At 41.1% G+C, this 22,843-nt stretch overlaps 2 protein-coding genes across 2 annotated transcripts in view; both read right to left on the reverse strand.

Annotated features, from left to right (window-relative positions):
* Positions 1-186: 186 nt before the first annotated feature.
* hepacamb (hepatic and glial cell adhesion molecule b) lies at positions 187-5,107 on the reverse strand. The gene is made up of 7 exons (XM_047018025.1): positions 4,890-5,107; positions 2,639-2,980; positions 2,192-2,473; positions 1,779-1,872; positions 1,449-1,525; positions 1,248-1,315; positions 187-997 (listed from the first exon to the last, which is right to left on the reverse strand). The coding sequence occupies exons 1-7, from the start codon at positions 4,975-4,977 to the stop codon at positions 677-679; spliced, it is 1,272 nt and encodes a 423-aa protein (XP_046873981.1). The 5' UTR covers positions 4,978-5,107; the 3' UTR covers positions 187-676.
* Positions 5,108-14,460: 9,353 nt separating this feature from the next.
* Positions 14,461-22,843, reverse strand: part of nrgna (neurogranin (protein kinase C substrate, RC3) a) — a 50,070-nt gene continuing 41,687 nt past the window's right edge. Inside the window, exon 3 of the mRNA XM_047018046.1 lies at positions 14,461-15,209. Within this exon, the coding sequence (XP_046874002.1) occupies positions 15,189-15,209 (21 nt within the window). The 3' untranslated portion in view covers positions 14,461-15,188. The remainder of the gene's footprint in view (positions 15,210-22,843) is intronic.

The raw sequence follows: 22,843 nt of genomic DNA on the forward strand, positions 1-22,843 counted from the left end.
CAAGCTTTCTCTGTTAACTCAAACAAAAACAAGACACATATATCTATAACAATGAGCAAAATATATACATAAATATTGGTTTAATACTGTGAAGACAAATGTGGCATTTAAATTTGCTATGAACAGTATGTGAAAAAGAATGGGAAAAAATAGCAAAAGCATTGTGTGCTTTTAATTTTTTTATTAAAGTCAACTACTGATATGTACAGTTCATCTTTTGATTTTCGTGATCACTTAAGTAATCTATACAAAGAAGAGAACATACAATTCTCAGTAAATCCTTGGTAAAATAGCGTCCAATCATTATTGAACTATGGTACCATGAACATACATGATTGGTTAAATTACAAAACAGCTACACAATGCCATTTCGACAAAAAGCAGATATAAATGTGTAAAGATGTAAAATACATTCACACAGGAATGTGAAATTTCATTGAAGCTGTAATGGAAGCTGGACTAGTTCTGATTCTGTACTAAAACCTGAAGTGTAAATGTACTATACCACAAGGAAGGACAACTACATCCTGTGTTATTTTTATAATTTAATGTTTTGGATGTGTTTTCTTTCATAAAAACATATGGTCTGCTGTTGTGTGATGTGACCCATGTGCAAAAAGAGAAATCACACATCCCTATGCAAAAACAATGTATGACTGGAGGGAGTGCATAGCAATCAGGTCTGAGCTGTACCATTGGCCTCCAGTGTGTGGGCAGGCTTTTCCAAAGGAAGGACAGAAGGTACAACTTCTGGGTAGCGGAATATGCGCCCGGAGCTGCGGGTACGAGGTGGGGAGGGGGTGGACTTGCCCTGCACCTTGTTGTGATGTGAAGGGGGGGAGCTGGCTGTGGTGCGGGGATACCTGCGAGATGAGCGGGCAGGGGGTTCGGGGGACCGAGAGGAGGGGAGCTGCGAGCTGCTGTAGCTAGGGGGACTGCTAAGTTCAGGAGAGGAGCCCATGTTGTTGAGTGAGTCATGTTCACCCTTGGGGGAATCCTACAACGAGACAAAGAAAATTCAATATTAACACATACTGAAAAGATCCAAAGTAACCACCCTAAATTCAGAAGCAACATAACTTTTAGTTATATTGTTAATAAGTTATTGTAAAATATGCATGTAAGTATATCAGTGTTTGAGAGCAATTTAGTCATTTAAGAAACTCCTTTAATTCATGGTATTTTTAGCAGTGTCAAGCAGACTCACATCATCTTACATCCTTCATAGTAATGACAGGTAGACTTACTTCTTTAAGGATGTAGAGAGCCACTGGATTCTTGCGTTTCTGCTCCGTCATTATTGGTACCACATCAACTGTAATTAAATCATAATTTAAACTTGGTAAACTATGATACAAATGCTATAATGATATGCTATGATAATATAATCTACTATGAGATTATAGTACAATCATATGGTTATGAATTAGAGAGGAAGTGTTCCATACCTGCATGATTGATTAGAAAATGATCAGAGTGAGTGTGAAATGATCTTGATAGAGGCTTTCTAATAGGATGTTTTGGCCTAGAAGACAGAAAATTAACATTTAAATTCATGAAAAGTCTGGCTTTTGCATGATCAGATATCATAATTAAAAAACTTACAATTTATTAATCTATACTGTGAGTCATTGCTCACATTCTGGTAGAACATAAGAATGATGGAAAAAGTCAATTTCTTTCACAGTGTTCCACACCAAGCCTGGGGAGGCGATCCATCAAAAAACGCACCGGAGTGCCTAGAGACAAACACCAGAGGATCCAGTGGAGGCTCTTACTTTTTTGAGGGCTTCCAGCAAGCACACACGGTCACCAGGGTGATGAGAAGGAAAATGCCCCCGGTGGAGAGAATGATGTAGAGGGAGCTCCTTCCTTGGGAGACAGGGGTCATGGTATAGTTATATTGAAAAAGAAACAATGCAACGCCACTGTTCAGTAGGCTCAAATGGGTTGTGCATGCTCCTTCCACACACACAGTCAAACCCCCTTGACGATGAGCCAGTTCATCTCTTTTAAAATGTTCTTCCTACTCTTTAGTTTTCTGGTACATACAGTAATGACGACTTTTAGATTCAAGACAAAGTCTGTCTGTCTCTGTCTCTCTCTTTCTCCCCTCGCCCTGGTCTGCTGCTTATGATTGGTTCAAGCATGTTTCTGAAATCAAGGAAACAAGAAAAGTTGCAACACTTACTGTACACAGTCAGTTTGATAGGCAGGCTCTTCATGCTGCCTATGGGGTTCTCCACTGCACAGCTATAGATGTCATCATCCACCATTAGCACACGTTTAATAGTCAAGTACTTCTGGTAAGGTGACAGCAACAACCGTGTCTCATTGGTCATCGGTTTCCCGCCTTTCAACCAGCTGTATGTAGTCTTGGTTCCATTGTCATGGGAGCAGTTTAGGATGAAGTGCTCACTGAGTTCCAGAACAGAGGACGCTTCCATATGGACATATGGTCTGGATATGGGCTCTATGGGAAAGAAGATTTGTTCAGACATGTTCAGGCATATATTCATTGGCGTAAAGGGCCTACACACAATCATACAATCAATGGTGAAGCAGTCAGAACAGATTGGAAACACAAACAACAAATCTAACTGACACATTTCTAGTTCCATCTTTGGACATCACTTACCATCAACGGTAAGCTCAATACTGCCCTCTCCGGTGAAGCTGTCGTCTGTGATGGAAATTTCCACCTCATAGGTGCCTTCATCTGACAGCTTGAGGTTGTGGAGGAGCAAGGTGCCATTCTCAAACACAAGGATGCGGTCCCGGTAATCTGGCCGCAGGTTACCGATGATCTCGGTACCAATTGACTGAACCACTGTTACGGGCTTATCCCTCTTCAGCTGCCACTTGATAACAGGTGGGTCAAGGCTGATGCTGCTGTAGCGGACAGAGAGGAGAGCTTCCCCCCCTAAAATTCCCCGGATCAGGGAGCCTGGGCTGGTGATGTTGACCCCTTCAACACGGCCTGAGGATGGGGGAGGAAAGGGGTCAACTATGGGTAAACACTTTACTATTTGGCCAGGTTCATGGGGCACAGATTAAAGCCTAAGCAGCTAGTAAAAGAAACTATAGCCAGATATTGCATTTTGCCCATATCGCCTTTCACAATTGGTAATCTAATATCAGCAGGTTTACCTTTTTTAATCAGCATTTTTTCATTCAAGCATTTGTGGCTGACATATTAGGTATCGAGAGAAGGTTACTTTTCAGGCATGAGCTACAGCCTCCAATACACAAGCAATATGCGAACAAATTCCATCCTACTTGGTTTCAAGAGTAGGCTTTCTTTGCATATACAGCAAAGTTCAATGATCTGTGGTTAATCCCTCTGAGGAGAAGATGGTGATCAGATTCAGCCCACGCTTCAGACTGAGTGATAAGTCCTGTAGCTAGCTACAGTAGCTCTGTTGCGAGCTGTGGTGGGAGGAAGCGAATGACTCTGCTCCAGTGTGAGCACCTCCTACTCCTCTGCCGGAGCAGAGAACTCCTGAGCGAGTCTGTGTGGCAGCTCAGCATCACCGTGGTAACAGATCGCAATCCTATGGGACGGCTGGGATGAGCTAACAAAAGCTGGATTTGTTTGGCCCAATTTCCTCCCTGGCAGCCCATGAAAAGAGCACTCAGTGCAAAGCAGGGCTCTCTGATTGGCTAAAGCAGGGGACAGAGAACCTCAGTGATTCTGATTACAACACCACAGCAGTGATACATGGAAACCACACCTCTGACACAATATTTACAGTAACAATACAATGGCAATATTTTTTTACAAATACGTACCACTACATTACATAAACATATAGTTGTTTTAGGGGGTAAAACATGAACGCATGTTTATTTAAGCCATAAACATCTCAGAAATGAAGCTTGTTATGAGGCATTTGAAGTCCTGTAGAAAACATTTGAGTTTGAAACATTCCTTGAATACGTGACCTACTTTCAACAGCTCCCTTCTCGTAAACTCTACGTGTTAATTAGTCATTAATGCAAAACTTTTAATTGGCTGCTGCGTTAGTGAGAAATGTAAGTGGACTTAAAAACATCATAATAGTTGAATACTTAAATGTATAAGCAGAAATTATAAATAACTAAACAGATTCCTAGTAGACAAATGTCTAGAAAAAAAAAAATGGTTCCACTCCAAGCCACTCTAATCTGGCATGACTGAAGCCGAATCTGCAACACAGTTTTAATTCTCCTTCCCCTCTTTTTCCTGACTTTACCCCCCCTGCATCTCAGTGTGGTACGGAAATTGCAGGTGATGAAGACCGCCTGACCCATCACCGGTACCCAGCTAACCTCGATCAACTTCAACCTGTGGAGGGTGAGAGGCATCATCAAGGACCCCTCTCACCCCAATCACTGACTCTTCCCCCCCTTTCCATTTAGGAAACGCTGCAATAGCCTCCGCTGTCGCTCCAGTAGGCTGACTGAACCTACTGAACCTTGGACTCAAAACTTGAACCCCGCTCTCTTATCTTCCACCCCTCTCTACCTTCCATCTAGACATCCTTGCTCAACCTTGCACCTACATTTCATTGCACTGTTTCGCACAATTTATTATTTAAGCAGTACTTGTCCCCCATTTCCGTACACTGCACTGTTCCAGAGCATTCCACTACTCAACTTGTTACCACATGTTACTGGTTATTGCACTGGTCCACTTCTCTATTGCCATAATACATTGATCGCACTTAATACCTACGTTTATAAGTTATTACTATTTGTACATTTGGTTAGAGGCTAACTGCATTTCACTGGCTCTGTACATGTACTCTGCACAATGAAAATAATATAATAAATAAATAAAGTGGAATCTAAAGTAATCTAATGTTAGGTCAGTACAAAGTTATTGGCTTGAAAATTGTTTTACTAACCTGACAGGCACAAAACATGGAGACACCAGAGTAGCAAAAGTCGAGGAGCGGCTAGAGCTTTTGAGAGAGCCTCCCTCTCTGCCTTCATCTTGGGTCTAACACTTTGTTTCTCTCCCAGACAATTAGCATGATTTGTCCACTCTGGGCACGTCCCTGGAGAAGGCACACAGCCATTCCTTTAAGGCTGGGCTCAGATGGGACAGGGTGTTGCGTGAGAAAGAGAGAACAAGTGAGAGAGAAATAGGGGGAGGAGAAGTAGGCATTGTTAATGTACAAGACTCAAAACAACAATGTTCGAAAGTAATGGAACTTTTCCTTTTTTGTTGGTGGTACTTGGAAGTAAATTCACCCTAAAAATGGGATGCACTCTTGAAATCCATTTCATGACAGCTGTCTTCAATGAAATCAAATACAATGTATTTGTATAGCCCATTTTACAAGTAATGTCACAGACGCCCATTGAAGTGCCCCTCATCAAACGTAAACCCTCAAGGAAGACAAAGAAAACCTCCCAGAAAAACTAAGTTAAGAAACAATTTAAGAAACCTTGAGAGGAGGAATTCAGTCAGGGATCCACTCCTCCAGAGATGGTTGGTGAAAGAGGTGAAAAAGAGGTGCAAAACAGGCTAAATAGACTAATCTGTTCCTGGCCCTCTCTTTGTCTTCTCCCTATAGGAATGTTTGCCTCCATTCTAACTGCATTACTGCATACCAAACATTTGGCAAGTAAATACTTTGTTTGGATTCTTCTTGTCTCTGTATCTGAGTTGTGCTTTTGAGACCTTTGCCTAATATTGGTGCTGCACGGCAGGCAGGTCAGATAGGTGGACAAGAGGTAAGTATAAGTACCAACACATAAGTCATGATAAATACTGAGAACATATAATGAAGCGACCAAGAACAAAACTGATGAAAAACAAAAGATCTGAAAGTAAGTGGATGGAGAACCAGAAAAGATATACTGATGAATTGATTGAAGGCAGGTGTGTATACCGAGCAGGTGGAGTGGAAGATGTGGTCTGGATCAACTTGAGCCTGGAGCCACAACCACATGGCAGTGAAGGCAGGCCCAATCTAAAGGTCGGTGTCGATGCCTGGGTCGCTCTGGAGACACCGAAGGTGGTACTCCTGGGCAGTGTTGGGTAACGTTACTTTTTAAAGTAACAAATTACAGTTTCTAGTTACATTCCTTGTTAAGTAACTAGTTACGTTACTTAGTTACTTGCTGTAGAGAGTAAGGTTAAGTTACTTTTGCGTTACATTAGGTATAATTATTTTATTTCTAAGACAATTCACCTTGGTCACTCTTATGCCCAGAAGGCACATTTAATGGGTTGACCTCAGCAATAGCACATATTGTACTGAATATTCAGTGTCACTCGCATATAACATGATCGATCCTCATTATACAGCAAGACGGATTAAGGTAAGAATCCACCATAGTGAAAAGCAGTATTTGCATGAAGTTCTTGAATCAAAAAACTCTTTAATCAATAAATAATGTTGTAAAATGTCAGCCAGAAGTCTAGTAGTTAGCTACCTCTACAATTTACCAAGGCTAGGTTTGAATCTAGGAGCAAAACAAAGCTAAGCTATAGCTAGGTATATGGTAGCAAAATGGTGTTCACTTATGTGCTGACTATTTTACTTACTGTTATATAATCTTAAACCTAAACCACTGAACGATACAGCAACACATCACACAAGATTGAGTTCAATACATTATTTAATGTGACATTACGTAGGCCTGTACATGCAAGTCTTAAATAACTATTTAAGTGGTCGGCTCCATGACACCGGGTAAATTAGTCTCGTGAGACTGCTCACCAAAAAAACAAATGGGAACCCACCTGTCTAGCACATTAAGACGTCAACCTTCAACCAACGTCTCAACCTTCCTAGACTTTTAGCTATATGCTGAGGGCTTGCGACTAAAATTAAGTAACGCGTTACTTGTTTGAACAAGGAACGAGTAACGGATTATTCATTTAAATAAGTAACGCGTTAAGTTACTCGTTACCTAAGAAAAGTTGTCTGACTACTGTAAAGTGTTACATTGTAACGTGTTACACCCAACACTGCCCCTGGGTATGTTACAGACTGGTAAGGGACCCATCTGGGGAACAGGAACAATACACTTCCAGCAAACAGGAACCCTGAACTTCAGGCAGACGAGGACGGAACCCCTAACAAGGACGGAAGCCAGGCAGTGGCACAGGACACTGGGACACTGGGCAGTGAGAACACTGGGACACTGGGCAGTGAGAACACTGAGTACCAGGGATGCTGGGACACTGGGACTATGGCAGCAAGACAAAGCATGTGGGAGCAGCGGGGATGGAGCAGAGGCTGCAGGTTAACCAGGAGATGAGAGGTTGGTGCCGGTGGTTACAGCTCAGATGCTGGAGGCTGACACGAGCTAGCCGGAGTAGCTTTAGAATGGACAATCATGGTGGCAATTTGACCCAAAGGGAGATTTTGTCACCTGCCATGACAACTGGAATTCTGGATGGTATTGCAATGACCTCCCAGAGCCAGGCGGGTGCCCGGTTCTATGGCTGGAGTAAGCAGACGAGACTGACAGGGAACTATGCAGGAGGCTTAACATCTTAACATCAGCAAGACCAAGGAGATGATTGTGGACTATAGGAGGCGGCAGGAGGAGGAGCATGCACCCCTATTCATCAATGGATCGGAAGTGGAGAAGGTCAGCTGCTTCAAGTTCCTCGGGGTGAACATCAGCAATGACCTCACCTGATCTGTTCACACGGAAGGTGGTCAAAGCGGCCCGTAAGCGCCTCTTCTTCCTGAGGAGACTGAAGAAGTTTGGTATGGACTCAGTCATCCTCACTAACTTTTACAGATGCACTATACAGAGCATTCTGACTGGTTGTATCACAGTGTGGAATGGGAGCTGCACAGACCGGGACCGCAAGGCCCTACGAAGTGTGGTCCGTTCTGCTGAGTTCATCATCTTTAGGAGGCTCCCAGCCCTACAGGACACCACACACGTTGCCTAAGGAAAGCCAGCAGGATTCTAAGAGATTGTTCCCACCCATCCTTCAGCCTCTTTACCCCGTTGCCTTCTGGCAGGCGTTACCGCAGCATCCGGTCGCGCACACGCAGACTGGACAACAGTTTCTACCCAAGGGTCATCAGGCTTCTCAATGGACACCGATATGGACATGGTTTTACTGCACACTAGTCACTTATACACTGTTACTTTCAGCTACTGGTTGCTCTTTCAGTAACATTGCACTACTGTACCTCACTGTACCTCGCCACCAGGCTCCTGTTTGGTCATTGACATAGTCACTGATCTGCAAATTTGCACTATTGCACTGTACTCCACTTAGATCAGAATAGGTTATAGGGTTGAAACAGGTTTTTTGTGCATTAGGGTTAGTATAGCGTACTATTTATTGTTATTTGTAATTTAGGAAGTTTTAGTGTTAGGGTTAGTATAGTCGTTTATTTATTGCTATCTGTATATTTAGGAATTTTACGTATTAAGCTCAGCATAGATGTAAATTTGTTCCGTGTACTTATATGTTATGTTATGCCAGGTGCTTGCGTTGTCTTGTCTTAAGAATTTCAGTGCCCAGTCTAACCTTGTGTTGTTCTGTGTACCTGACAAATAAAAGACTTGATCTTGAAAAGGCTGTGGGGAGACAGGAGGCTGTGACGAGACAGGTGGTATGGGCTGGACAGACAAGATTCTAACCCGTGGGGGTTGGGTAGAGCTTGACTTGGCTGAAGAAACTGGTGAACTGAGTGGCATGGGTCACTGTCGGATTGGGTGGCTACTGTTGAGGAAACTGAGCTGGTCAGCAGGAATGTCAAGCTTGTCACGGAGGATATCCACCTGGGGAACAGTGTGACTCCCCACAGCCTCTCTTTGAACCACTGGAGCTGGACAGCTCTTCTGTAGGAGTAGAGTCCGCTGATGTGGTTAAGAGGTCATGAGGCACTGCACAGCCTGACCAAACTCAAATACCTTCTCCAAGAACGGGCGATTCTCTGCTGGGTCCATGGTGGGACAGATCCTTCTGTCTATGGGTAGTGGAGCAAAAAGTACCCAAATAGTGAGCAGGTGGAGGTGAAGATGTGGTCTGGATCAACAGGAGCCTGGAGCCACACCCACACCCACATACAGACAGGGGAAAACAGGAAAAACTGGGGGGAAGGGAAAAAACAGAGCCACGGCCAGAACCGTGACAATGGGAATCAGACCCGCTAATGCCCAAATTGCCTTACAGTGATGCACTTAAGAGGAATGTCCATTTGGGAAATATGGTTATGGGACATGGGTTCTATTTAATAATTTAATACAAGTTTATAATGGTTTACAAATAAGTTAATAGTTAATTATTTATTCCTGGTTCAAAAAGACAAACTGCAGTTGTTTACTACCTGAAACATATTTAGGGTCTGTCATTGAGTATGCAGGTAAATTAGGCATTTCTATGAAAATTGAATAAATAATTGAAAAAATATCCTAATTAAACTGAAGCTGAACAGGCAATTGAAACAATCTCAATATTATACCACACTATACAAGGACTCAATTTATGGACTCTGTCTCTTAAAGTGGTCTGCTGAACCTGAAGAAAAATAAACTCGTAGTGAGAAACTGAACCAGGAAAATCTGTCATATTGTCTATTAAATGCCACTGCTGCCACTGCTGACTTTTGCAGCTGCTGACGGTTACAGCATGGGTATATGGCATATCAACCCATCTCTGTTCATAACCATTATTACATTATTCTGAAGGTCTTATTGCTGTACTATGCCAGTGGGAATGTGGAGCATGTGTTCCAGAGTGGACACATTTAACACAACTCAATGTCCTCCTTCAAAGATGTTGACTCTGGTGAGCTAAACACTGTACCTATATCCAAATCTTGAACCTTGCATGCCAAAAATGATAGAATCTTTGATTCGCTCTCAGGTAAACTCTTTTGTTCTATTGTGATTTTTTTTCCAACCAAGTTCATAATTGGTATGTCACATCTAGTCACACAGGAGTTTTGATCAAAATGACTTTCCTTCTAATCACTTCTGCCTTTTCACTGTTACACTTGGCACTAATACAAGGCTGAAGGATATGGAGTTAGATTAGTTTCATAATTCAAACAAACAAACGCAACTCGATTCAAACAAACTTAACACGATCCAAACAAACGTAACACGATTCATACAAACATAACACGATTCAAACAAACAAACGTAACACGATTCAAACAAACGTAACACAATTCACAAATGTATTTCGTGATTCACAAATGTAACGCGATTCACAAATAAATGACCCTATTACATTCGTTTGCAACCTGACAAACACAAGTTACAAATCCCTGCATTCGTTGGTGTGAATCCCTGCATTCGTTGGTGTGAATCCCTGGATTCGTTGGTGTGGATTTTTGAACTTTCCTGACGCGTTTAGATTCACAAATGCATTTTTTCTAAAAGATATCCTCTTCAGCCTATCAAATGTCTCCAATCACCGGAGAATGTCTAATATGGGTAGACGGGCTCTGCGTTAGCCTAGGAAACACGGAAAATGACTAAACATGAATCCTGCCATTCTCATCAATATTCAATCACGTATGATCATCGGTTTAATAAGATCAACAAGCAACATTTTGTAAGGCTGGGTGTCAAACCTTTCCCCACCTCTCATATGCTAAAGTCTGGAGTTTCTGGACGGTCTCAACTTGATGGCTCTCACACCCCATTCAAGATGTGGTCTGATTGGTTGTTCTTGTGTATAAAGGGAATTGTAATGCATTGTTCTTTGGATTCTTCATCTCCTGAGACCTTCTCCTCAGTTCTCCCTTGTCCTACTGTCCTACTCCTTGCTCACCTCTTGCTTTCTCTCTGATTTACAATGATCACGGTAGAGTGGGTAAGATTTAAAGCCTTCATTTTGTAACATGTTTGCCTTGTAATTCATTTCATTCATTTGCAATGTTATTAAATGCGTATTTCATTTAACCGTACTTTGACCATTCTTGCTCTGCTTTAACCCATATTGTCAAATACCTGGAATTCTATTGGTTTTGGCATTAATGGTTCATGCCAATACTCTGTTCAGTTTCCCATCTTCCTTTAAACCATAGGGGAATTTGTTTTGGTTGCTTGGCCAATATTTAACCCCCTACAATTTCACCTACATGCTACCAGACGACATTGCTCGTGATCTGAAGGAGACGATGTCCGTCATTATGGCAGGTTGTTGAAGACCACATAGACACGTTAATGTGATTGGCTAAAATTGCAAGAGACGATCTGATAGGCTGCAGAGGATATCTTTCAGAAAAAATGCATTTGTGAATCTAAGCGCGTCAGGAAAGTTCCAAAAATCCACACCAACGAATGCAGGGATTCACACCAACGAATGCAGGGATTTGTAACTTGTGTTTGTCAGGTTGCAAACGAATGTAATAGGGTCATTTATTTGTGAATCACGAAATACATTTGTGAATCACGAAATACATTTGTGAATCGTGTTACGTTTGTGAATTGTGTTACGTTTGTTTGAATCGTGTTACGTTTGTTTGTTTGAATCGTGTTATGTTTGTATGAATCGTGTTACGTTTGTTTGGATTGTGTTAAGTTTGTTTGAATCGTGTTGCGTTTGTTTGTTTGAATTATGAAACTAATCTAACTCCATAGAAGGATCTCTCTTACAAATGTTATATTTGCCACAGTTTCAGTCTTATCCCTGCAATTCTACAGTTTTATCTCTGTATAAGTGAGGTAAAAAGAGGAAACAACAAAGATGAACCGAGCTGTTGCTGTTATAAACAACTCGATTTTAGATAATGTTGTCAAACATATTTAAGTTGTATTGATTTTTCTTTTTACATCATGATAGTGAAACATAAGTGTTTACAATACATTGCATCAAACGTGATCAAAAGAGAAATACATTACCTTTTTTTCCGGTTTGGAAAAGGCTGTTTACAGTTGTTACAGTATCTGTCCCACCACTTACTCTGATGTACAGGTTTATTAATGATGAACAAGGTAATTTGGAAAGCATATCATATTCTAACACCTACATTTGAAGTGGGGAAATGTTTTATTGTTTATTGGTTAGTTTTTTTAATCTAGCCATACAGTTCTCCATACAGTACAACTCCATGTAATAGGTGAGATTTGAACCCTTGTATTGTTTATAAAAGGCTTGCAACAATCAGCTAATATAATTCCCAAATGTATTTGATATTACAGCATAGTCAGTGAGGCACTTTTGTAACATGACATCCATTTCACAATTGAAACCTTCATAATTCTAAATAAATGAGTTCAGCTGGTTTTACTAATACAATCCACGAGTTAAATACATTTTAAGAGGGATTGGACCTGTTTCACTTTATCAAAATGTTATAAATGTTATAAAATGTTCTGTTAAAGAATGTCTAATGCTATAGTAACTCCCTCTGCTGTTCATTGGAAAACATAACAAGTTCAAGTGCCGACTCAGAACCAAAGGTAGAATTATTTGTTTACTATAAATGATATAAAGTAAGATATTTTAATATCCACTCAGTGTAGGTATTCTAATATATATCTATGAGTTTGTGGCAGGGAAGATATATTATTTTACTTGATAAAATTGTGGCAGGGTAGCAACTGTCTGCATGTTTTGAAGTCACCATGAATGCATCACCATGAATGAATAACTTATTTCTCAAAATAGCCTGGCATACATTTTTCCCGAAAGGAGGGTCTAAACTTGTGGTATCAGATTGGATACCTCTAATCTTGCTATCAAGACATTCTGCATTCGATTTCTGTGTGTTTATAACAAATTCCATTGTCACCCTTCTCTTGTCTTCCAGATTTTACGGCAGCACATTAAACTGTGCATATGTCTGGTCAGCGTTATATTTGTGTTGTGACAAGTGTTCAAGTGTTTTGCCTACTGCCATTGACCTCTGCCTTTTTGTGTTTGTACATTGTAAGGAAGAAGTAATTAATCTCGGTAGATTCAAACCGGCAACTCTGTACTTACCAACCTATGTTATGCAATTGTTATGACAGTATGATGTAAAACAATGTTCAGGCCTATATGGCTGTTTGCAGGCATGAAGGGATTTTAGTCCCTATTGTTCTACTCATGCTCATCTGCCATGAACCTTATGAACCTTCCCCTTATGAATCCTTGATATGCTGAGATACATCTCGGATAGCACGTCACATGCACCTCTTAGACATGGTTGCCTCCTAAACACATGGCAGTAATCGTTCTCCCAAGTTCAGAGAATATCAAGTAGTGTATTCTGAAGGGTGGGGGTGTGACGGAGGGGGTGGTGGGTGAGGATGGGAATATCATATTGGTGTTCGCAATAATGGTTGGTTGCTATTGGAAACCTCTGAAACATGTATGTTTAATGCCTCCCACCTCCGTGTGCAAGCACATTGCATTAGCATCCCAGAGCCGTTTCCTCCCCTTCATGGCGACGTGAGTGGGAGCATGCGTAGGCGGCTTATGGGCTGACCGGCTCCAGAGAAGCCTGAGTGCAGACATCAATACAAGAGAGTTCAACTTGAAGAAGTAAAACTGGAGAGAAATATCTAACAAGCCGCTTTGACATACAGACACGGCTGTTTGTGTATAACCATAGATGTAGACAGGCCTATACCCCAGACTGGCAAGGAAACACAATGCTGAAAATAGCGAGCTGTCTTTAAATGCAGGTCAAATTAAATTCCTGTCTTCTCTGTATCCCGGGCCTTTTCGCCACTATAGTCTATCTACCAGAGTTTTTGAAGAAGCGCTACTCTGTGGTGCCATTCACTTTACTTGACACCACAGCTTCCCATCTATGCAAATACATAAAAAGAAGAATCTCTACATCTCCAGGATTACCAAAGGATTCCCAACCCTTGTAATAACTCCCGATGACCATCTTCGCAATCAATTTCACACTGATCTCTCTTACCTAAGAGATACAGAAGTGAGATACAAAATGCAGAAGCGCTGTATCTGTTGCGTGCCTCACAATCTGGCCTTTTAGCCGACATTAAATATAACTGAGGCACTAGGGGGAGGGTAATTGGGAAAAGATAATTACCACATGCTCCAGTTTTTCTGTCCATTGTGATTTGTGCATAGTAATTAAAACATGAGTGCTGGATAAAAAGTTGCCCATTGTGTTTTAGTTGAGGAGGATCACATGGGAAACTGGAAAGCCAGGAGAGGAAGTAGTGGGAGGATGGTAAGTTGTTTAGGCTCTAAACAACTTAGCAGTTCTTCTACTGTTTTTGAGTGGGGAGTGTGTTTGGGGGGTTTGACAGTGGATGCAGCTTTGACCCTCTCCATCCAACAAACACACTAACTTGGTGAATCCAAGCAAGAACACATTCTGTAGAGTGTGAACACACTATGAAGTGTTCATCTGCAACTATATGCACATGGAAAGTTAATTTCAATGTATACATTTTTAACCAGCAAGTGTACAGCATGGGAGACACATTCGCCTGGTTTGGTATCAAGGACTAAATAAAATGAGTTGTTGTTTGAATGGCTAATTCTCCCTTTTTATTAATTTTGCACCGCAATCAAGCCATCAAAACCATCAAAACACATACATGTACTTTATATATTTAAATGGTTACAATATCTATACAACAAAGACCACAATCCAGAAGAATTAAATTGAATAAAACATTAAAGTAAAACATAAATACAACATTGAAAGGGTAGTTTTTACAATCCACTTCCACCAAGAAGAAAAAAAATACAGAAACTGTCATTTCAGACAGTGCATACTTACATGCTGTAAAATTACTGTTAATAGCCAGTTAAGTGAACACAAATCTACATATCTCCATCTCAACCAATCCTTGCCTCCAGACCTACCTGCGCTGAGTGGAGCAAAATGACTTGAGTCATTCAAATATTATTTTCACTTGAGTGCACTTGTTTGTTTACATTAAAATTCATGCCATGGAAGATTATGTTGAGTCACAGACATCTAACCTGATACTAGAGGAGGAAAATAAGTGTGCTTCATTGAGTGTGCATGTATGTTTGAGAATGTCAATATGCTGTATGTGTTTGTGTTTTTGCATGGGTGTACCATTTGTGTGTAAGAGAAAGACAGAGAGAGTTCACAGATCAGCAGAGGGGTGGTACTCCAAACCTAGATCTAGTTCTATTTGTGCGGTATAGTGCCATTGTTTTTTCCCTCTTTTTGCGATAAGAGCTCTTGATATTGCAGTGGTGTATGGTAATTGCCAAGAACCCAGACCTCACAGCTCAGGTGCTGACCTCTCGGTCTCTTCTATTTCTGCTCCCGTCGCTTCTGAAAGCACAAGCAGACACACATTACTTGCTTTCTCGGGATATAGTGGATCAATCTGGCTGGAGGCATTATATTTCTGTTAAAGTTAATTGTCAACTTTTGTATCAGTTAAAATTACTCTTGAAATGCCTTGAAAGCAGGTCTGGACTGGGACTGAAAAAACGGTGCTTGCCTTTGGCGAGCACAAACCATTGTTATCTCACATATATATTTATTTATTATTGTTTATTTTCGCGCCCCTAAGGCTCAGTCAATATTTGGACTAAATAGACAAAGTCGATGTCAAAAGGTCCGTCTTGGTCATGTTTGTGTTGGTTCTATTGGGATTTATGTTCCGTTGCACGGTTTAGGTTTTAATTCAGTTTTTGTGGCAAAAGTGAAGCTAACGGTGGCTAACTTGCGAGCCACAGTCACTGACGCTACTAACGTCACTAACGTCACGAAATATCGCGTGACTACCTCTAGCAGAACATAAGCAGAGAATGTCTAATATAGACTAACCCTAACCCTTAAACAGGCTCTGACATTAGTTTAGCAGCTCGTTAACTTCTGGGAGATAGCTAGGCTAACTGTTTTACTGCAAGGGAGCTGCAGAAATGACACAAGCAAAAAGGCCAGGGTGATAACTATTTACTCATTTTACTTCGTGATATGAAACGCAATAGTGAAGTGTAATGTACAATATAAGCTGATACAAGGAAGTAGTTACATCTACTTTCGGAAACAGTAGTCTACTATTTCACTGAAGCATTAGCATCATGACATTAGCCTCTGTTGCCCAGGCAACACATACTACAGCGGTCTATGATGCATCGGTTTTCAATCGTTAAAATAAACATTCCTCACAAATACATTTTCGTTGTAGGATTTATTATGACATTAGATTACAAGTAAACGATTTGTTGGTGAAATTATCATTACCTGTGGTTTCAAACCAGTGTAGCTCACTGCAACGCTGTAGTAGCCTAGTCTAGTAACAAAAAACCCCATCTCCACAGCTGTTTACAGTAGCCTACGTACGAAATCAAACGGCTGCACATTTTCGAATCGGCACTACCCTTACTTAAATCAAAAGTCTTTCAATAGGTGAAACTATCTGACTAGTGACTACTAACCTGAACTCCATTGCACAGCAGGGCGATATCGCATTTTGCCTTGTTACTGACAATGATCGCTACCACTGACATTCTTATGAATGAGTGATTTCCCCCTAAATAAATGTCAAGCTTATTTACGTTTTTGGGGGCATATTTTCAGTTAGCAGATGATACTATTTGAATCGCGATTCCATCTGAGATAGCTAGGTACTGATGGTAAAGTTGTTGTTAAAATAAATTGCTAAAGAAAAGAAAAAAAGAAGGCCAAGAAATAAAAAAGAAAAAAATGCTTTTAAATCTATGTAATTTTTACAAATAATAAGTAGGCTATGAATTGTAATATAAAACATACAGAAATATCAGTTGTAAAATGTAATTTAAATACGGACCCCTGCAACCAACGCAGGTAAGCAAGCACACCCTACAATTTCCCCAGAAATTGTACCCTCTCTAGTTATATATTGTTTTGCATTAGCCTATGCGGGAGATCAGGAAATCTCCCGACTCTCCCAACAGCCAGTCCCGTCCTGCTTAAAAGTGTATTGTCGTTAGATCCATCAATAATCCAATTCTGCTGACAGCTTAAAACAGAAATTCTTTCAACTGGGTTGATCAACTAACGATAAAGAGACAAACAGTGAGTAGTTTGAATGGTAATAAACGTATAAATATAGGTTATAAATAAATCTACTTTCTATAGTTAACTGATTATTGTTGAACATCAAATAGCAGATGCAGAAACAGAGACAAGTATGAAAAAAGAAAGTGAGGGAGAAAGTGGAGGGGGGGGGCGGTCTGTGTTTCAAAGTCCCGGGCTGTTTTTCTGTCCCAGTCCGACCCTGGTGCCGTCCCTGATTAGCAGGGACGTCCGTCACTAGGGGGAGCATAGATCATGGACGCGTTGCTGTTTAGAGTGCCGTCCCTGATTAGCAGGGATGTCTGTTGCTAGGGGGAGCACAGCTCATGGACGGCGATGCTGTTCAGAGTGCATAGAGCATGGACGGCGATGCTGTTCAGAGTGCCGTCCCTGATTAGCATGGACGGCGCTAGCACTTGAATGGTTGAGAAGGACGATGTTTAGCAGGCTGTTGTAGTGATGTGTCGTTCGTGAACGATTGGTTCATTTTGAACGAATCCTTACAAGGACTCAGGAGTAACGAGTCCTCTCAAAGAGTGATTCGTTCATTTCCCGACTCGGTCTTTCTACGAGTCTTTGGATAATTTTTTACGTGACCTGCATAGGCTCTGTACTGGTTGCTAGAGGAAACGAACGATTCGTTCATTTCCCGACTCGGTCTTTCTACGAGTCTTTGGATCATTTTTCACGTGACCAGCATAGGCTCTGTAGCTAAAGGAAACGAACGATTCATTCATTTCCCGACTCGGTCTTTCTACGAGTCTTTGGATCATTTTTCAAGTGACCTGCATAGGCTCTGTAGCTAGGGGAAAGGAACGATTCGTTCATTGATAAATGTTCTTCCAGGTCAGAAAGCCCCCGGCGAAACCCCCTTCTCACCTTTTTTGCCCTTGACCTGTTTGCATACCAGTTATTAGCAAGGGGGTTTAGCACTTTTGCAAGGAATGGTATTCTTGTCACATTCTCATTGTGGGCCCCAAACCATGCGACACTTCAAAGTGTGAGACATGAGCTGCTAAGCACATTCTTGGATCTGGTTTTAATTCCTTGTTCATAACTGCCGTCCAGAGTCTGTATGTGATGATGTAATGAAGTCTTGATTAGAGATGATGTCATCATTGCAGCTTGATAGGCTGATATTGACTGTCCAGGTGAAGCTCTATTGTCAGATGGGTCCACTACGTATTGTTAAGTTTTAGTGATTGGAAACGTAAATAAAAAACATGGACACGTATAGTATCTCCTTCTCATACCACAGGGTGTGTGCGTGAGTGTGTTGGACCCAGGGCTTTGTGAGCACCCCTACAGGTCTGATCCTAGAATCGCCCCTGCTGCACAGTGAGGCAATAGAGGTTCCCTCTAGATTGACGAGAGCTTGATTGACTGGTGGAGTCTGCCTGGTGTGTAATACCAGAGCCTGTTTAAGGAGAGTTTTGCCACTCCCTATTAAGCCCCATTGTACCGAATTTGGTTGCAGTTCCACCAGAGTTCCTCTGGGGCTGATCGCGAGCGAGTGCATGTTGAATGGGAGTCTATGGAGCTAAACGGCTACATTTGTCTCTTTCGCCTGATTGTCGATGAGAAATTTCAGATTTTGTACTTATGTCCTTTTGATTTCTTACAGGGTGAATCGTTGTTGCTCATAACACGCTAGCATTCTGCTAATGAATGCCGATTGGTTAGTGAAGGACTGACTACGACCAGAGCTCCCGCGTGATGACATCCGAAGCGGAATCAGAATTTCAGAGCATTAGCAACATTAGCAACAACATTAGCAAGCCAAAACTCTTTCTAGCATGTGTATTGACAAGGAGAGCCTAACCTGTCAACTGTGCTGTCGATGCCTTGAGAGAAAAAAGGAAGTGACCAGAACTTGCCGTAAAGCAGTAGCTCTGGTCGTACCATGTGCATGACGTCAATGACTCAATGACATTTTCAAAGGCTTTTTAGAACAGGAAGGCGACTTCATTTTTTTTTTACAGCCAGCAGTGTGTATTTATTTTGCCTCCCCTTTCGAATTCAGAATTCAAATTACTAAACAAAAAATGTTATCCAGAGAAAAGTGGATTTTGAGGGGTATAGCTCCATAGACCATTCATTCTTCACTCGCTCGTTAGCGCCCTCACATGGAACTGCAACTAATTCAGAACCCGGAAGTGTCCCGAGAGTGGCAGTTCTCCCTATATTAGACATTCTCTGGTAATACTGTTCATTCACCAATCAGAGGCTTTAACCCGCCCCCTGACTTGGTGACGGGGAATGACGGATTTATTTTGCTGCAGAAAGTTACACCGTGGATAAATGTAAGGATAAATAAATAAATGTAAGTATAAATAAATAAATGTGAACACATTAAAACGTAAATATATATATACACAAAAATACATGTAACATTTATATATTTTGTGTCTCATTTAATTTGTAATTTATATATTTTGAATGTCAATTAGGCATTACATTATATAATTTGTCATTTATTTAAGCTTTGTGTTATGGTATTTATTTATTTAGTTTTGGCCCCTATAATCCTCCATAGAGAGGGGTATTGCATACAGACCGGGCTCTACGCTAATGTTTTCACCAAGGAGTAGACTACATGTGCTCCTAAATGATTTCTTTTTGGAGCACACAATGAAATTTAGGAGCACAGTGTTTTTTAAATTGTATTCGTTTATTAAACATAACACAGGGGCGTTAGATACTTTTTACAGGGGCATGTGCCCAGTATAAATCTGCTGTGCCCCAGTAAAATGTAAAAAAGTTTGAGTTTTAACAATTTACTTTATTAGTCAGTGCATTAATTAAGGTTGATAATCCCGAAAAAAAATCACGGAGTATCTCAATCAACGCTTGTAAAATCAAAGCAGTTTAATCGAAAACACAAAGCTTGCATTAACTATAGATGTCCCTGCCAAAGGTGATATCAAACTTGCGTCCCTGAACTGTTATCTAGTGGGTTAAACAAGAGGAGTTTCTATAGCCTAATAGTGCATTGTGCGCGACACGCTTGGAAATAGGGATACGAATAGGGGCCTGTGCCCCAGTACAGTTTTATGTCTAACAATGCCACTGACTTAACAGTTAATGCTAGACAACTAGCAACTTTCACTCTGATAGAACTAGAACAAATAGTTTAAGAAACATGTATATAGTTAGTTCATATTTTCTTAATATACTGGGACACTATAGACTATGTAGGCACGCCACGGATTAAAAGGCTTGGTAGTCAAAGCTAGGTAGACCCAGAGCCATATAAAAAGAGAGTTGGGACACTTCCATAGACTTCCATTGCAATCGAAGAAGGCAGAAGTAAGCGTGTCATTTGCGACCCAAACATTGTATTTTGCAACGTTCAACCCCATTCATGTTCAGTGTTACGAATCAAGTTAGATGTTTTGAAAATAGTTTTTAAAGTAATGCAGTATTTTGATCAATTTACCAGCAACTTGCTTCGTAACACGAATGGCGTAATAGTTTGTGAAAGACCCAGAAAAACACTGAACATTTTTGACACATTTTTTAGGTCTCGAAAAGACGACATGTCCTGGTAAAAGAGGACGTCTGGTCGTCTACATTTTATATAGCCAGCTTTACTTAAAGTTCATTGTAAGATATAGCTTGATAGATTCTAAATGCACATCTGATTAAAGCAACAATGAATTGCAGATTAAGGGGTCCCCTATCGTCCCGCTAGCTGTCGAAGCTCGGCAGGAATTTCAGGTCCACTCAGTAAAAACAAACTTGACCCTCTCACTGTACATATTGCATAATAAAATGTTTTATTGAATGCATTGGTTGCCTTGCATATTCTGTTCTATTTACCAAACTCCTTCCCAGCTAACACATGACGTTGCGGCAACGTTGCCAGTAAGTGCTCAGTTGGTAACCCGCGAAGTTACCTTCTGGCAACGTCGTGGCAACGTCGTAGCAACGTTATAAAGGGAATGTTGCCAGTTGGTCCCATGGGCAACGTTGCCACAACGTCGTACCTTGGTCGGCTGGTTACGTTATTTTTAGACCCGTGGGCAACGTTGCCGCGACGTCGTACCTTGGTCGGCTGGTAACGTCATTTTTAGGTCCGTGGGCAACGTTGCCGCGACGTCGTACCTTGGTCGGCTGGTAACGTCATCTTTAGGTCCGTGGGCAACGTTGCCGCGACGTTGTACCTTGGTCGGCTGGTTACGTTATTTTTTGGTCCCATGGACAACGTTGCCGCGACGTCGTACCTTGGTCGGCTGGTAACGTCATTTTTAGGTCTGTGGGCAACGTTGCCGCGACGTTGTCCCTTGGTCGGCTGGTTACGTTATTTTTTGGTCCCATGGACAACGTTGCCGCGACGTTGTACCTTGGTCGGCTGGTTACGTTATTTTTTGGTCCCATGGACAACGTTGCCGCGACGTTGTACCTTGGTCGGCTGGTTACGTTAATTTTGGTCCCGTGGACAACGTTGCCGCGACGTTGTAACTTGGTCGGCTGGTTACCTTTTTTTTAGTCCCGTGGACAACGTTGTTACGACGTCGTCCCTTGGTCGGCTGGTTACGGTATTTTTGTCGCAGGACAAAGGATCTTGAGTGCAATATAGTGGTTTATATGTATAAATGTAGACAATGCATGTAATTCATGTGCTGCCCCAGCATGTCATTGGTCATCAATTTTCTCATATGCAGACACAGCTTTAATTTAAAAAAAGACAGAATGTGGAATATCATTTAGTCTTTCATTCTTTACTATAAACATGTATAAAAGCAATCAATGTGTGATGAGTAACATGATTAAGCAAACATTATTTGTATAGCACACCAAAGCTGTATGACGCACAATGCAAATTTGTGCTCCAATAGTTTTGTAATACTAAATTGTTAAATGTGACCAAAAGGTAAGCGACTCTTAAGAGTTTCATTTTCAAAGACAAGTCATCACAGAATATTACAATTCTTCCTTAGCAAACCTGCCCCTCAGTCTGCCCCTGAGCAACAACTTTGCGCATGCCCATTTCAACGCATAGCTGAAACTGGGCTTCCTAAACAGATTTTGCCGGGGCCCCACCGTCTTTCACACAATGGATTTTACCTGGAAATAAGTTACTTCAAAGGTGAGTTTCTTTACAGATATACTTTTAAATATATAAACATATTTTCAGAAATTGGATGGGGCATATAGGTTTGAAATTGAGTTGTTTATAGCGTTATATCAGATTCACATTGTTTACGTTAGGATTTCGCTAGCTAGGTTAAACTCTCCAGAAAGTTATTTTGAAATACTGAAAATGCATACATGTTATCAAAGTTTAGCGTCTCACAAATCACCCTCAAAAGAATCAGTGAAAATAAACGTTCAGAACTGTTAGAAAACCTTGTCCCAAAATAGTTTATTTAGCTAGCCCTGAATTTTCAAAGACGCTAGCGCGTGGCTGATCACATTCACAGTCGGTCATGGCATGCACAGCAATGGCGTCTGTAAAAGTATCATGTCACTAATTCTTCCAATTTGTACATGACATCTGTTTTTGCATAAGTTTATTCGTTTTAACCTTTAGATGCGTGAGTTCTAAATATTTCAGACACTTTCATCAGAGTACGTGAGTTATTTTTCCAAAACGGAAGCTATGTAGCTTTAATTAGCTTCCGTTACCTAGCAACCTAAGATAATACTCGTACCAATGCTACTACTTGCTAGTGTTACTTGTTAGCCTACTAATTGTACATTTTGAAGCCATACTGTAGTGTTTATCATATAGTTTTTGCCCATCGGAAAATAGTTGGTTGGAATATTCAGAATCACACATGTGCGACGCTACGCTGTGGGGCCCTGCTTTCGAACGATCACATATATGCTACTCCATTATCAATATACTAATACTATGTACGTAAACTACATTCCACTTTCATTTCTGTACAGGT

This window comes from Hypomesus transpacificus, unplaced genomic scaffold, assembly GCF_021917145.1.
Source record: "Hypomesus transpacificus isolate Combined female unplaced genomic scaffold, fHypTra1 scaffold_88, whole genome shotgun sequence".
NCBI lineage: Eukaryota > Metazoa > Chordata > Actinopteri > Osmeriformes > Osmeridae > Hypomesus > Hypomesus transpacificus.

Excerpts from the sequence above, each read along its gene's own strand:
- hepacamb (XM_047018025.1), bottom strand. The coding sequence starts at position 4,977 with ATGAAGGCAGAGAGGGAGGCTCTCTCAAAAGCTCTAGCCGCTCCTCGA. Across the intron at positions 2,474-2,638 it reads TATTGAGCTTACCGTTGATG|AGCCCATATCCAGACCATAT; the intron begins GTAAGTGATGTC and ends TCTTTCCCATAG. Across the intron at positions 1,316-1,448 it reads TTTTCTAATCAATCATGCAG|TTGATGTGGTACCAATAATG; the intron begins GTATGGAACACT and ends ATTTAATTACAG.